Below are 14,465 nucleotides of genomic sequence, written 5' to 3'. Positions count from 1 at the left end.
AGGCTTAAACTCAGAGTCTAGGCACTGTCCTTGAGACTCTTTGTGCTCAAAGTGAGCACTTCTGGCTTTTTCTGAGTAGTTTATTGGAGATAGGAGTCTCACAGACTTTCCTGCCTGGGCTGGCTTCAAACCACCATCCTCAGATTTCAGCATCCTGGTTAGCTAGAATTACAGGCATGAGCCACCAGTGCTGGGCAAACTTTTCTTAACCAGGTGCCAGTGGCTCAAGCCTGTGGTCTTAGCTACTCAGGAGGCTGAGATCTGAGGATCATGATTCAAAGCCAGCCTGTGCAGGAAAGTCTGTGAGACTTAGCTCCAGATAACCACCAAAAAGACAGATGTGGAACTATGGCTCAAATGGTAGAGCCCTAGCCACAAGCAAAAAAGCTCAGGGACAGCACCTAGGCCCTGAGTTCAAGCCCTAGGGCTGACACACACATATACACAAAAGCCAATAACCATGAAAAAACCCTTTTATTTTCTTCTTGAATGGTGCTCAGGATCAACCCCACATCTTATGCATGCAAGGCAAGCACTACCACCGATCCAAGCTCTGACCTCTTCAAACAGAATGTCTCCTTAGTATTTAATTTGTGCCTTACATTTCCTGGGCAGAAGCTCAGGCCTGGTCAGACCCTATTATGAATTTGAATTAGGGTTTTTGCTGCTTTCAAAAAGCAAACCCTTTTCTCTTTCTCCCTTTGATTCTAAAAAGAAATGTTTTGTTAGCCACCCACACACAGAATGTCTTTCTCTAAGTCAGGTGTGGGCTTGGAGTTCAGTTTTCTGCCAGTCCCCAGACATTGAGCAGAGACACAAATCCCCACTTGCTGACCCTGATCTGGGACTGAGCTCTGAGTCAAAGAAATGGCTAATACATGGAAGAGGGGGGCAGCCGTGAGGAGGAAGGGCAGATCTGAGCCTCCCACACATTTTTAGGACTAGGGTGTGGTCAAACAAGAGCACAGGGTGGCTACTGTTAGGGCTGGGTTCTCTGGCAATGCCCCATGCCAGGCTTCGGGCCACCCCTGAGTGGGGAGTAGGAGCTGGGAGAGGCCTGGCTCAGCAGGTCTGAGGAGTACCAGGTCCAGAGCCAGGAGCAATTCTGAGGGCCTTACAAACTATGGATGCTGAACCTTGGCAGATAAGGGCTTACTGGAGAGCTTCCCTTCAGATAAGCCCCGCCCCCCCTCACAGTTCATTACCACCACACCCCTGGTTCTCTAAGAAGATAAGAGTATCCTTTCCTACTTTTGGGGTCTAGCTCCTCTCATGAGAAGATGTTGCTTTATGTCCTTCTAATATTTCTAGTTTATTAAATGATTGATCAGAGACATGCACTATCCTGCCCAAGGTTGCATACAGAAGGTAGAAGACCTTGGATGCAAAGCCACATTATAGTTCTCTAAATATTGTACCATGCCGGGTATGGTGGTGCATGTCTATGCTCCCAGCTCCTTGAAAGGCAGAGTAGGAGGATCATAGTTGGAGGGCAGTCTAGGCACAGTTAGCTTGAAGACTTATCTGAAAAACTAACTAAAAGCCAGGTGCTGGTGGCTCATACCTGTAATCCTAGATACTCTGGAGGCTGAGATCTGAGGATTGAGGTTCAAAGCCAACTCGGACAAAAGCCCATGAGACTCTTATCTCCAAGAAACTGCTCAGAAAACTGGAAGTGGTGCTGTGGCTCAAGTGCTAGAATTCTGGCCTTGAATTGAGTTCAAGCCCCATGACCGACCACCCCCCCCAAAAAAAAATAAAAAGAGAGAAAAAGAAAAATGAACTAAAAGCAAAAAGACTGGGAGTATAGCTCATGTGGTAGAGTGTTCATTAATCAAGAGGCCCTGTGTTCAATCCCCAGCACCACTAAACAAGCAACAAACAAATAAAGTTGCTCCAGATTGTCACTATCGTATGAGAAGACTGATCGTTAAAAGTTCCAAGGCCACTTTTCAAAACTGCTGGCAGTGTGGCCCCGGTCAGGGTTTTGTTTGTTTGTTTTGTTTTTGCCAGTACTGAGGCTTGAATTCAGGGCCTTGAGTTCTTGCTTAGCTTTTTCCTTTCATGGCTGGTGCTCTACCTCTTGAGACATGCTTCTAGTTTCAAGGTTTTGGGTTTATTGTTTTTTGTGTTCTTTTGCTAGTTAAATGGAGATAGAATTTCATGGACTTCTTCTTTCTGCCTGAGCTGGTTTTGAACCTCAATCCTCACATCTCAGTGCCCTGAGGAGCTAGGATTAGAGGGTTAGAGCCAGAACTAGATCTGTGTACACTCAGCAAGTGGTGATGAAGGCACCCATCAGTGACAGTCCAGAGGTCATTCTGTCTGGTCAGGGTTCTAGGACTGTCAACATATCTAGATGCCAAATAAATCCATACACTCATCCAGCCAGGAACTACAGTTCATCAGTCAGATGGGCAAATGCATCAGAATCTAGAGCTCAGAAACCCTACAAAGGATGGGAGGAAGCTGATTGGGCAGAGATGAAATTTGATAAGAGTGGGTGGCAAGTCCCACCTTTCCAAGGAGGGGTGGAGGCTTAGCCACAGCCCAGGTGTAAAGGATTTGGGGGTTTCAGTTGACTGATCTGAGGGTGTGGACTGTTGCTATGAAAATTCTTGGGGTTTATTGAAGAAGGAAAATAGCACCTGGAGCTATAATCGACCCTGGATAGCTCACTTTAAGAGGGGGCCCCGGCAAGTTGGAGAGAATCCAAAGGGAAGTTATTTGAATGGTCTTAGAGCTGAATGTAAGGAATAGCTAAAAGGCCCAAGCTTGGCAGGAGGGGAGGAGGGAAGATCTAGGGTGATAGTACAGAATTTTCTGGTATCTGGAGAGTTGGGTTTCCTTCAGTGTCTCCATAGTAGATCTTACCTCAGTACAAGAATTAAGTGCATGAGATGGGCGCTGTGCCTGTAATCCTAGCTACTTAGGAAGGTGAGATCTGAAGATCATGTTTGAAGCCAGCAGGGCAGGAAAGTCTGTGATAAACTACTCAGAAAAAGCCAGAAGTGGCCCTGTGGCTTAAGCAGTAGAGTGCTAGCCTTGAACAAAAGAAGCTCAGGGACAGCACCCAGGTCCTGAGTTCAAGCCCCAGGACAAGCACAAAAGAGAAAAAAAAAAAGAAGTGTAGATCTGGAGGCGTGGCTTAAGTAGTAGAGCATCTGCTTAGCAAGTGGAGGGTCCTGAGTTCAAAGCCCAGCAAGGGGTGTATGTAGTAGCAGCTCAGATAATCTAGGAGCACAGGGCTTGGAAATGGGAGGCAAGAGGATCTTTTGTGTTCAGACCTGAGCAGAGGTTTAGGGACATGATAAAGCATTGGTCCAGAAAACTCTGTGTGTGTGTGTGTGTGTGTGTGTGTGTGTGTGTGTGTGTGTGTGTGTGTGTGTGTGTGTGTGTGTGTGTGTGTGTGTGTGTGTGTGTGTGTGTGTGTGTGTGTGTGTGTGTACACAAGGACTTGAACTCAGGGCCTGGGCTTTTTCACTCAAGGCTAAGGGATGTCGGGGTCTTTAGGGACATGACAGGATTGGCTGGAGGGATCTTCCAGCACTGTCCCTGCAACATTCATCTTTGAACTTGGGTCAGTGTCTCTGAACTGGATTTTAGACTTGCATAGTAGATAAAAGTTTGTGAGGGGAAGGCCAACTGATAAGGGGGTACAGGGTTCACTTTCCCTCAGAAGAGATAAAACTCTTTGCCTGATCATATCCACTAGCATGTAATTGTTTTTCTTCTTGTGTCAGCACTGGGGCTTGAACTCAGGCCCTCATGTTCTTAGCAGAGCCACAGCTCTGCTTCTGGCTGGTTAACTGGAGATAAGAGTCTCAAGGACTTTTCTGCCCAGTTGGCTTTGAAGTGTGATCCACCAATCTCAGCCTCCTGAGTAGCCAGGATTACAGGCGTGAGCCAACTATGCCCAGCCACTGGGATAAAATTCTTTGACCTTGAAGTTGCAATGCTCCCCTCCCCAATTCATTAAACTTGACCTGTTCTGCCCACAAACACATTGGCTGTGACATCCCACAAGCCCTCAGTGACCCTCCCATTAGCCTCTGCATGTGGGGTGATCTGAGTTACCTGGGGTGATACCCAGGCTGGAAGCAGGCTTACTTTTTTTTTTTTTTAATTATGATTAAGTGATTACATAATTTCTCAAATGTCACAGTATTGTGGGATAGTGATGCTCAGTTAAAGTCACAAACACATTCTAACTTTCCTGGAGCAAATTGTGTATAACATTTATGAGTTCTATGAGCTTTGAGGTACAGTTATTTCTTCCACATTGGGTGATATGTACATTTCTTTTGTTTGGCATAGCATCAGCTGTTCCCTCTTTCCTATTTGTTCCCTCCCTCCCATCGCTGCCATTAAGTTGCTTAGTTCATTTTGGTCAATGTCCAGTGCAGCTGATGGGTTCCGCTGTTGTATGGTTTTCCCTGATTCCCTCTAGTTCTGTGTCATCTTCCTGGCTCCCCTCTGGTGTACACATATATACCATACATGTGATCAGCAAGCAGGTTTACTCTTCGTACTCTTGAGACACTGGGTTTGCTAGCCTGATGTTGATAGTGTCTTCTTGTTACAGCACGAAGCTTTGACCTGCAGAAGTCAGAGGCCATGCTCCGGAAGGTGAGATCCACTTGGCTCTTAATGCTACTGTTACCTCTCATCCACCAATCAGAATCTCACTTTCCTGATCTTCAGTTACCCATCCCCTCCCGCCCCTATCCATCACAGCCACGAGCCTACTTCTGGCCTTTTGCTCTGCAAAGGCAAGATTTTCCTAGTTCTTAGCTAGCTGAGGTGGATCATCTGCTCCTGCTTGCTGAGACATTTAAAATGCACAAGGCCTCTTTTTTTTTCTTTCCCTTATTCCTGCCCAGCGCTTTGTAGTGACCATCTGTGGTCTGGTGGTCAATTCATGCTGTCACTTAACTGCTTCATGTCCTGATGTGCATTTCCTGTTGTGCACGTGTGTGTGTGCATGTGTGTGTGTGTGTGCACCTGTGTCTGTGTGTGGCCACTGTCTCTGAGCTTTTTCAGTAAGGGTTAGCACTCTACCACTTGAATAAGAGCTCTACCTCCTCTTTTTTGCTGGTTCAGTGGAGATAAGAATCTCATTAACTTTCCTGCCCTGGCTGGTTTAGAATCACAATCCTCAGATCTGTCTCCTGAGTAGCTAGGATTACCGGTTTGAGTCAATGTACCTGGCTTTTACCTCCTGCTTCCCCTCCACCCTCTCCCCCACCCCTCCCCAGTCTTGGGGCTTGAACTCAAGGCCTGGGGGCTGTCACTTGAGTGTCTTGCTCAAGGCTAGCACTTTACCACTTGAGCCACAGTGCCCCTTCTGGCTTTTTCTGTTTATGTGTTACAGAGGAGGGCTTCGTGCATGCTAGGCAAGCACTCTACCACGAAGCCACATTCCCAGCCCATCACCTCCTGCTTTTTTAAAGTTTCTGATTGTGTGTTTACAGCATGTGGAGTTCCGGAAGCAAAAGGATATAGATAACATCACGAGCTGGCAGCCTCCTGAGGTGAGGATGAATTTTCCTCCCCGACCCCCTCCATCTCTGTTCTCAGCCTATTGGACTGGGGAGGGGGGGCTGGAGTTCTGATTGGGTACCTGTTGGTATCCAGGGAAAGGCATGTGAAGGGGGAGACTCAAGTCCACACTAAAGCACTATGATGCTGGGAAGCCGTGGGCACCCCCGGGCCACCCAGCAGGGGCGTTGTTGGTGTCTTTGTGCAGGTGATCAAGCAGTATCTGGCTGGGGGCACATGTGGCTACGACCTGGATGGCTGCCCGATCTGTTATGATATCATTGGGCCTCTGGATGCCAAAGGGCTGCTGTTCTCAGCCACCAAGCAAGACCTTCTCAGGACCAAGATAAGGGAGTGTGAACTGCTTCTGCAGGAGTGTGCCCGCCAGACCACCAAGGTGGGTAACGAGGGGCCTGCCGCGGTCAAGAGCGAGCGCTGGGCTCACCCTACTAATCCTAACTACCAGGAAGCCCAAGATGCGTGAACTGTGTAAGATGCATGCCTGGGCAGTGAGACCCTATCTCAAAAGACACTTACAGGAAGGAGGGCTGGAGGCATGGCTCAATGGTTAGAGTGCCTGTCTAGCAAATGTGAGGAGATGAGTTCAAGTCCCAGTACTGCCAAAAAAAAAAAAAAAGGTGGGTTGTAATATAGCCAGTCTTGTAGGTTTCATAGCTTACTGAAATCTCAAAGATTTAGAGATGATCATACTGTTGCCATAATGTTTTTCTTTCATTTTGCAGTGCTGGGCATGGAACCATAGCTTTATGTATGTTAGGCAAGCATTCTATCACTTCATTTCCACCCTGGCCTGCCGGATTTTATTTTGCCAAGTAAAGAGTTAAAATGACCATCTGTTATTGTCATAATGAGTCCCCAGTCTATAGAAATGGCATGATCTGAGGCTGGGAAGATGGCTCAGTGGTAGAGCACTTGCCTTGCATGCATGAGGCCCTGGGTTCAATTCCTTCACACCATGGAAGCAGAAAAAGCCGGAAGTGGTGCTGTGGCTCAAGTGGTAGAGCGCTAGCCTTGAGCTGAAGAGCTGAGGGAGAGCGCCCAGGCTCGGAGTTCAGGCCCCACAACCGACAAAAAAAAAAAAAAAGAAAGAAAGAAATGGCATGATCTGATCTCAGAATAAAAACAAGTCCTTTAAGTTGAGTAAACTTAGTTTTATTACAAAACAGCACCAAAACAGCTGTAATCTAGCACTTGGAAGGTAGAGGCAGGAAGACTGCGAGTGTGTTAGGTCAGTCTGGGGCACTGAGCAAGACCTTGTCTCAAAAACAAAACAAATAAATTAGCCAGGCTCTGGTGGCTCACACTTGTAATCCTAGCTACTCAGGAGGCTGAGATCTGTAGTTAGAAGCCAGTTGAGGTAGAAAAGTCCGTTTGTTTTTAGGACTAGGAAGGTGGCTCAGTGGTAGAGCACTTGCTTTGCATGTATGAGGCCCTGGGTTTGATTCCTCAGCACCACATAGAAAAAGTTGAAAGTGGTGCTGTAGATCAAGTGGTAGAGCACTAGCCTTGAGCTGAAGAGCCGAAGGACAGTACTCTGGCCCAGAGTTCAAGACCCAGGACCAACAACAACAAAAAAAGAGTTTGTTTTTAAAATAATCAGCACAAAGTAGGACTGGCTCAAATGGTAGAGCACTAGCCTAACAAGCATGAAGCCTCAAGTCCAAACCCTAACACACACATACACATACACACACTCTCTCTCTCTCTCTCTCTCTCTCTCTCTCTCTCTCTCTCTCTCTCTCTCTCTCTCTCTCTCTCTCTCTCCACCATACCACATCACACCTCCTACCCACCAAAACTGACTATAGCTGGAATGTAGCCGAGTGGATAAAGTACATGCTTAGCATTCAGGAGGCCAAGAGTTTGAACCCTAACACTACAATTTTTTTTTTTGGTCAGTCTTGGGGCTTGAACTCTTTTTTTTTTTTTAAATTTTTTTTGTTTGGGGCTTGAACTCTTGCTTGGGCGCTGTCCCTCAGCTCTTCAGCTCAAGGTGAGCACTCTACCACTGAGCCACGCACTCCTGCTTATGTGGTGCTGAGGAATGGATCCCAGGGCCTCATGCATGCAAGGCAAGTACTCTACCACTGAGCCACCTTCCCAGCCCACAAACAATATTTTTTAAATATTGCTACATTTTTTTTTTTTTTTGCCAGTCATGGGGCTTGAAGTCTGGGCCTGGATGCTGTCCTTCAGCTCTTCAGCTCAAGGCTAGTGCTCTACCACTTTGAGCCACAGTGCCACTTTGGGTTTTCTGGTGTTTAATTGGAGATAGGAGTTTCACAGACTTCTTGCCTGGGCTACCGTGATCCTCAAATCTCAGTCTCCTGAATAGCTAGGATTACAGGCGTGAGCCACCAGTGCCTGGCTGCTCCTTTTTGTTGTTGTTGTTGTTCTTAGTTGTGGGGCTTGAACTCAGGGCCTGGTTGCTGTCCTTTAGCCTGTTTGTACTCAAGGCTAGTCCTCTGCCATTTGAACCATGGCGCCATTTCTGATTTTTCAGTAGAAGAGTTTCTTGGGGACTCTTTTGCCCAGGCTGGCTTCGAACTGTGATCCTCAGATCTCAGTCTCCTGAGTAGCTAGGATTATAGACATATGCCAGTGGGGCCTGGCTTGCAACCTTGTATTTTAATGGGAGGACAGGTGAAATTTCATCATGGACCGCCCATTCTTAGACAAGCATTTTGATACCACTCAGATTTTGTGCTTTTCTAAGTCTGTATTCAGCAGAGACCAGAACCACTGACTACTAAGAAAGAGACTGAGCAACATGTCATTCTGGTCTCTTTTCTTCCTTATTTCCAGCAGTTGGAAAGAGAGTGTGTGTGTGTGTGTGTGTGTGTGTGTGTGTGTGTGTGTGTGTGTGTGTGTGTGTGTGTGTGTGTGTGTGTGTGTGTGTGTGTGTACATGTACTATTGGTATTGGGGATTGAACTCAGGGCGTGTGTGTGTGTGTGTGTATGTGTGTGTGTGTGTGTGTGTGTACATGTACTATTGGTATTGGGGATTGAACTCAGGGCCTCACACTTCCTAGGCAAGACCCTCCATCATTTGAGTCACACCTCAGGTCCTTTTGATTTTTGTACTTTATGTTTTGGGTTAGGGTCTTATACTCTTGCTCATGTTGACCTTGAACTATGATCCCTCTACTTCTACCTCCTAAGTAGCTGTAATACATATTTGTACCACCATGCCCAGCTTATTATTATTATTATTACTATTATTACTATTACTTTGGTCAGTCATGGGGCTCGAACTCAGGGCCTTGTGCTGTCCCTGTAGTGCTCTACCCCTTTGAGCCACAGCACCACCTCTGAGTCTCACAGACTTTCCTGCCTGGACTGGCTTTGAACCTTGATCCTCAGATCTCAGCCTCCTGAGTAGCAAGGATTACAGGCGTGAGCCACTGGCACCTGGTCCCATCTTTTTTTTTTTTTTCTTTCGGTCCTGGGGCTTGAACCTGGCCTGGGCACTATCCCTGAGCTCTTTTTCTCAAGCCATAGCCCCACTTCCAGTTTCTTTGGTGGAATTTCAGAGTCTCAAGGACTTGTCTGCCCAGTCTGGCTTTGAACTGCCATTCTTAGGTCTCAGCTTCCTAAGAGTTAGGATTACAGATATGAACCCCCAGCGCCCAGCTCCCTGGCTTAATTTTGAAATGGAGTCTCTCTTTCTTTTTGCCTCGGTTGCCCTCAAACTCCAATCCTCCTATCTCCACCTCTGGGATTACAGGCCACCATGCTCAGCTAAATGTGGGGCTTTTCAAATCATTATTTGCATACATTCACAGAGAACCTACTGAGGACAGAGACCCCGGGGATAGGAGTGGAATGCTGGAGGGGTTTGATCTAGATGCACCTGTAGTGCTGCCTGAATGAGAAGTGGTATAGGCCTGGGTTTTGCATGAGTGCTGCTCACAGAGCCCCATGTCTCAGAGGAGAAGAGGAGGCCACCAGGCGAGCCTGCGGGACAGAAGGGACCTCAGATGTAATCTAGATTCACTCGGTCATTTAGCAGATGAGAACAGGGAAACCTAGACAGGAGACATGACCTGCCTAGGCCCCAGTTCCAGCCTGGGATTATTATCTCCATTGGAAAATCCTGGGCCCTACCCAGACCTGATTCTGTTGCTCTGTGGATGCCTGGCCCAATTAGCATTGACCTCTAACTAAGGGCTGGGCTTCTGGCAGCCTGACTTTGACCTATCTGTTTCCTGTAGCTGGGGAAGAAAATTGAGACCATCACCATGATTTACGACTGTGAGGGGCTTGGCCTCAAGCATCTCTGGAAACCTGCAGTAGAAGCCTACGGTGAGGTGAGCAGCAAAGGGGGGACCCTTTGGCTAGGCTACCCTACAAGATTGAGGGCGGGGCTGGGGGCAGATTGCAGCCGGGAGGAAGCAGGGCCTCTTTTTCCTGGCTCCCAGGCCTGAGCCGGCTGGAACCACAGTGATTTTGCTTCCACAGTTTCTCAGCATGTTTGAGGAAAATTATCCTGAAACACTGAAGCGTCTGTTTGTTGTTAAAGGTAAGTCGGGAATTTCCAGTAATGAAGCCAAATGGGAAAAAGAGGCAAAAAAAAAAAAAAAAAATCTTACGTAGAGCCAGGTGCTGGTGGCTCACGCCTGTAATCCCAGCTACTCAGGAGGCTGAGATCTAAGGATCACAGTTCAAAGCCAGCCCAAGCAGGAAAGTCTATGAAACCTGTATCTCCAGTGAACCACACACAAAAAAGGTGGAAGTGGAGGTGTGGCTCCAGTGGTAGAGTGTTAGCCTTGATGGAATAAGCTAAAGGAGAGTCTGAGGCCCTGAGTTCAAGCTTCAGTACTGGCACGTGCGTGCGTGTGCGTGCATGCACGCATACACACACACACACACACACACACACACACCCCACACACACCCCACACACACACTGACGAGGGCCCAAGGACTGAACATGTCTTTATGTTCAGTGTTTATGATGTCCCTTGAGCCTCCAGGCCCGATGATGTAGGAAGAGGGCCCCAGCCTATTGTGTGATGGGGGAAGGACCTCAAGCTGGTGCTGGCTGGAGCCTCACTTCTGGGCTGCCTGTGTGGTCTCTTCACAGAGCCAGGGGACCCATGGCCCAGTATAGGGTGGGGCCCTGTGGACAGATGGACTATGAATGACACTGTTAGTGACTGACTGACCCCAGCCTCCTATGGCTTGGTCTGTGTTCCAGCCCCCAAGCTGTTTCCTGTGGCCTATAACCTCATCAAACCTTTCCTTAGTGAGGACACCCGGAAGAAGATCATGGTCCTTGGAGGTGAGTGGCCCCAACTCAACTCTCTACCAATCACTCTGTAGCCCAGATTAGATCCAACTGTAGGATTGTGACCATGGCCTTACATTTTCATGCAGCTTTCTAGCTCAGGACTGGTGTTCTACCACTTGAACCGTACCTCCAGTCTGCCTTTTTTTGCTGATGAAGTGGAGACAGTCTTGTGGACTTTTCTGCCTGAGCTGGCTTCGAACCACAGTCCTCCAGTTCTTAGCCTCTTGAGTAGCTAGGATTACAGGCATGAGCCTCTGGTGCCCAGCTGCCTATCTGCTTTCCTAAGAACTGTTTTGTGTGTTTTTTCTCTCAGACATTCTAGATGCAAGAACGGGAGCTCACTGTCGTAGGTTGAAAGATGAAGGAAACTCAAGGCCTTGCCCTCAAGGAGCTGGGAGAGAGGGGGCCTGTGGAGGGAAAGCTAAGATACAAACCGATAGACACTCAAAAGGGATTGGAGGGGCTGGGAAGGTGGCTCAGTGGTAGAGCGCTTGCCTTGCATGCCTGAGGCCCTGGGTTCGATTCCTCAGCACCACATAAGCAAAAAGAAAAAACCCGGAAGTGGCGCTGTGGCTCAAGTGGTAGAGTGCTAGCCTTGAGCTGAAGAGCTGAAGGACAGCACCCAGGCCCAGAGTTCAGGCACCACGACCGGATAAAAAAAAAAAATAAAAAAAAAAAAAAGGGATTGGAGAAGGTGCCATGCAGGGCAAGGTTGCTTATAGATGAGGGCAACTAGGAGCATCTCCATCCCATATGCACTTTGTCCATGCCAGGTCCTGGGCCAGGTGACAGGCTGCCAAGATGATTAGGACATAGTTCTTTGAGCTCTCAGGGAAGGGAGATACAAACAGGTTTATCAGCTTGGTGTGATAAATGGAAGAGACAAACTGAGGAGTGCTTAGCATGGGCACTCACCTGACCTGGGTTGGGGAGAGGACAGTGGCCTCTTCAGCTGGGTGTTGTGGGATGAATAGGAGCTGGCCACAGGGAATGGAGTGGAAGCTGCTTGGCAGGGAGAGGGAACACGAGGAAACCCCTCCCTGGTGATAGTCCATGGGAATGAGAGGCAGGGGATTCAGAAAGAGATGAGGCTAAATGGGGACCCTGGAGCCAGGTGACAGAATCTGAGACCAGTGGGACAAGGACTGTCCAGGCCACTGGGATCCAGAGAATTCTGGGCAGGAGAAAACAAAACAAAACAACAAACCACGATGAGATTTTTTTTTTTAAAGCAAAACTGATCTGTTGTACTGGCAAGATTGTGGAGGGTAAGGCTGGAGGTGTGTCTTAAAGTGTTAGCACACTTGTCTAGCATGCTTGAGGCCCTAGATTTGATCCCTAGTCCTGAAAAAATAAATCAAGATGATGAGGAGTAGATACCAGCTTGTGGACTATTGCTAGAGTCCAAGCAGGGTGTGACAGTCATGATTTGTTACAATCATGCTCTGGTGCAGACTCTTGGACGTCGGACTTATTTGGGGAGCAGCAGAATGAAATGGACTGGGTGGGGAAACTGAGCGAGAAAGAGAAATCTAGAATGGCATGGGTGACCCAGGAGGCACAGGCATTGTAAACATTTACAGGTATTGGAATAATAGCCTGAAACTAAGGTTGGAGACTGGAGAATTCCCCAAGGCTAAAACCTGGTGAGTAGCTGGGTGTGAGTTTCCAAATTCAAGACTAGGAGAGCAGGAGGAGCCCACTGGGAAGACTGAGAGGTGATGAGCCAGGTTGGCAGAGAAGCGGGTGAACAGGGAGAATATCAGGTCACAGGTGCGCCCTAAAACCACAAAGACACAGGAATCAGCCAGGGGAAGGCTGTTCTGTTTTGCTGGAGCAGGACATGGTGCGGTGGGAGAAAGGGCTAGAAAAACCATTTGCAGAGGTGCTTCATGCTACCCATGCGGGTGGGCTGGGGAGAGGTGAAGGATCCTGAAGGTTTCACCTTTAGGATACATATTGCAAGTGTCCGTTTTCCAGATGTGCTGTTGGTGAGGCCATAGTTTGGTGGAGGGACACTGTGAGGAACATACAGGTGTCTGGGTTCCACTCCTAGCTCTGGCAGCGAGATTCTGCGTGCGTGCGTGCGTGCGTGCGTGCGTGTGTGTGTGTGTGTGTGTGTGTGTGTGTGTGTGTGTGTGTGTGTGTGTGTGTGTGTGTGTGTGTGTGTGTGTATGCTAGTGCTGGGGCTTGAGCTCAGGGCCTGGGTGCGGTCTCTCCCTTAGATTTTTTTGCTCAAGACTGGTGCTCAACCACTTGCCACTTCGGGCTTTTTGCTGGTTGATTGGGAGAGTCTATATTTTTTTTCCTGCCCAGGCTGGCTTCAAACCTCAATCCTCAGATCTCAGCTTCCTGAGTAGCTAGGATTACAGGTGTGAGCCACTGGCACCTGGCTAGATTCTGCCTCTAACTGCCTGTTCCTCTCTCTGTAAGATGATGGCAAGTCCTTAGCCCAGATCTCTAGCTGAGCTAGGTGAAGAAATTTTTTAAGAAAAAAATCAGAGGGGCTGGGAAGGTGGCTCAGTGGTAGAGTGCTTGCCTTGCATGCATGAGACCCTGGGTTTGATTCCTCAGCACCACATAAGCAGAAAAAGCTGGAAGTGGCACTGTGGCTCAAGTGGTAGAGTGCTAGCCTTGAGCTGAAGAGCTGAGGGATAGGGCCTAGGCTCAGAGTTCAAGCCTCATAACCGACAAAAAAAAAAATCAGAGCAGGTGGGCATGGTAATGGACACTTGTAATCCCACCACTTGGGAGGTAGAGGCAGGAGGATCTCAAGTTCAAGGCCATGTTGTGAAACTCCATCTCAAATAACCTAGATATAGCCCAGTGGTAGAGTGCTTGCCTGGCATATGTAAAGTCCCAGATGACATCTCCAGTGCATGCGCGAGCGCGCGCACACACACACACACACACAGAGCCTAACACTTTCGTGAGCTGCTCCCACCCACCATGTGTCTGAGGCAGTTTGGCTTCCTGGCAGCGTAGGTAGCTCAGTCTGTTCTCCCACCCACACCTCTGATTCTTTCAATCACAGCCACCTTGGGCTGGGATGGCTGACAGAGAAGCTGGTCACCGGAGCTTAGTGGTGACATCGTGTTCCAGGAGTTGCACTGTCTTGGGTCCAAACAGGTGAGCCCTGGCAGACCCTACACAGTGTCCGTGGCCTCCAGCCAGCAGTATGCAGAAAACACTGGGCTGTCCCCAGAAGCTGCTGCCTATGTGGCCTATAGACTTGGCATGAAAGGATATCAAAATACTGTCCTTAGGTTTGGCACTGTAACCCTCGCTCCTCAGGAGGCTGAGATCTAGGAATCCCAATCTGAAGCCAGCCCCGGCTGAAAAGTCCATGACACAATTATTTCCAATTACCTTGCAAAAAGCTAGAAGTAGAGGCGGGGCTCAAGTGGTAGAGAGCCAGCTTTGAATGAAAAAGCCACATGAGAACTCCAGGCCCTGAGTTCAAGCCCCTGTATATACAAAATAAATATAAATAAATAGTATTTGGCTGATATTTATGAATTTAGATGGCTGGATGTACTAGAGCCAATTGGGACAGGGCTTGGTTATAAAAAGCAGCCAAACAAGATTGGCACCAGTGGCTCATGCCTG

General features: G+C 48.3%; 1 protein-coding gene across 1 annotated transcript in view; it reads left to right on the top strand.

Annotated features, from left to right (window-relative positions):
* Sec14l2 (SEC14 like lipid binding 2) overlaps positions 1-14,465 on the top strand; it is a 30,286-nt gene that overhangs the window by 6,073 nt on the left and 9,748 nt on the right. The window contains exons 3-8 of the mRNA XM_069994542.1: positions 4,586-4,629; positions 5,475-5,534; positions 5,750-5,938; positions 9,778-9,873; positions 10,025-10,085; positions 10,764-10,847. Of these exons, the coding sequence (XP_069850643.1) occupies positions 4,586-4,629; positions 5,475-5,534; positions 5,750-5,938; positions 9,778-9,873; positions 10,025-10,085; positions 10,764-10,847 (534 nt within the window). The remainder of the gene's footprint in view (positions 1-4,585; positions 4,630-5,474; positions 5,535-5,749; positions 5,939-9,777; positions 9,874-10,024; positions 10,086-10,763; positions 10,848-14,465) is intronic.

The sequence above is a fragment of the Dipodomys merriami genome, unplaced genomic scaffold, assembly GCF_024711535.1.
Source record: "Dipodomys merriami isolate MVZ:Mamm:240054 unplaced genomic scaffold, mDipMer1.0.p SCAF_45, whole genome shotgun sequence".
NCBI lineage: Eukaryota > Metazoa > Chordata > Mammalia > Rodentia > Heteromyidae > Dipodomys > Dipodomys merriami.
This window is presented reverse-complemented; position numbering and strand designations above follow the sequence as displayed.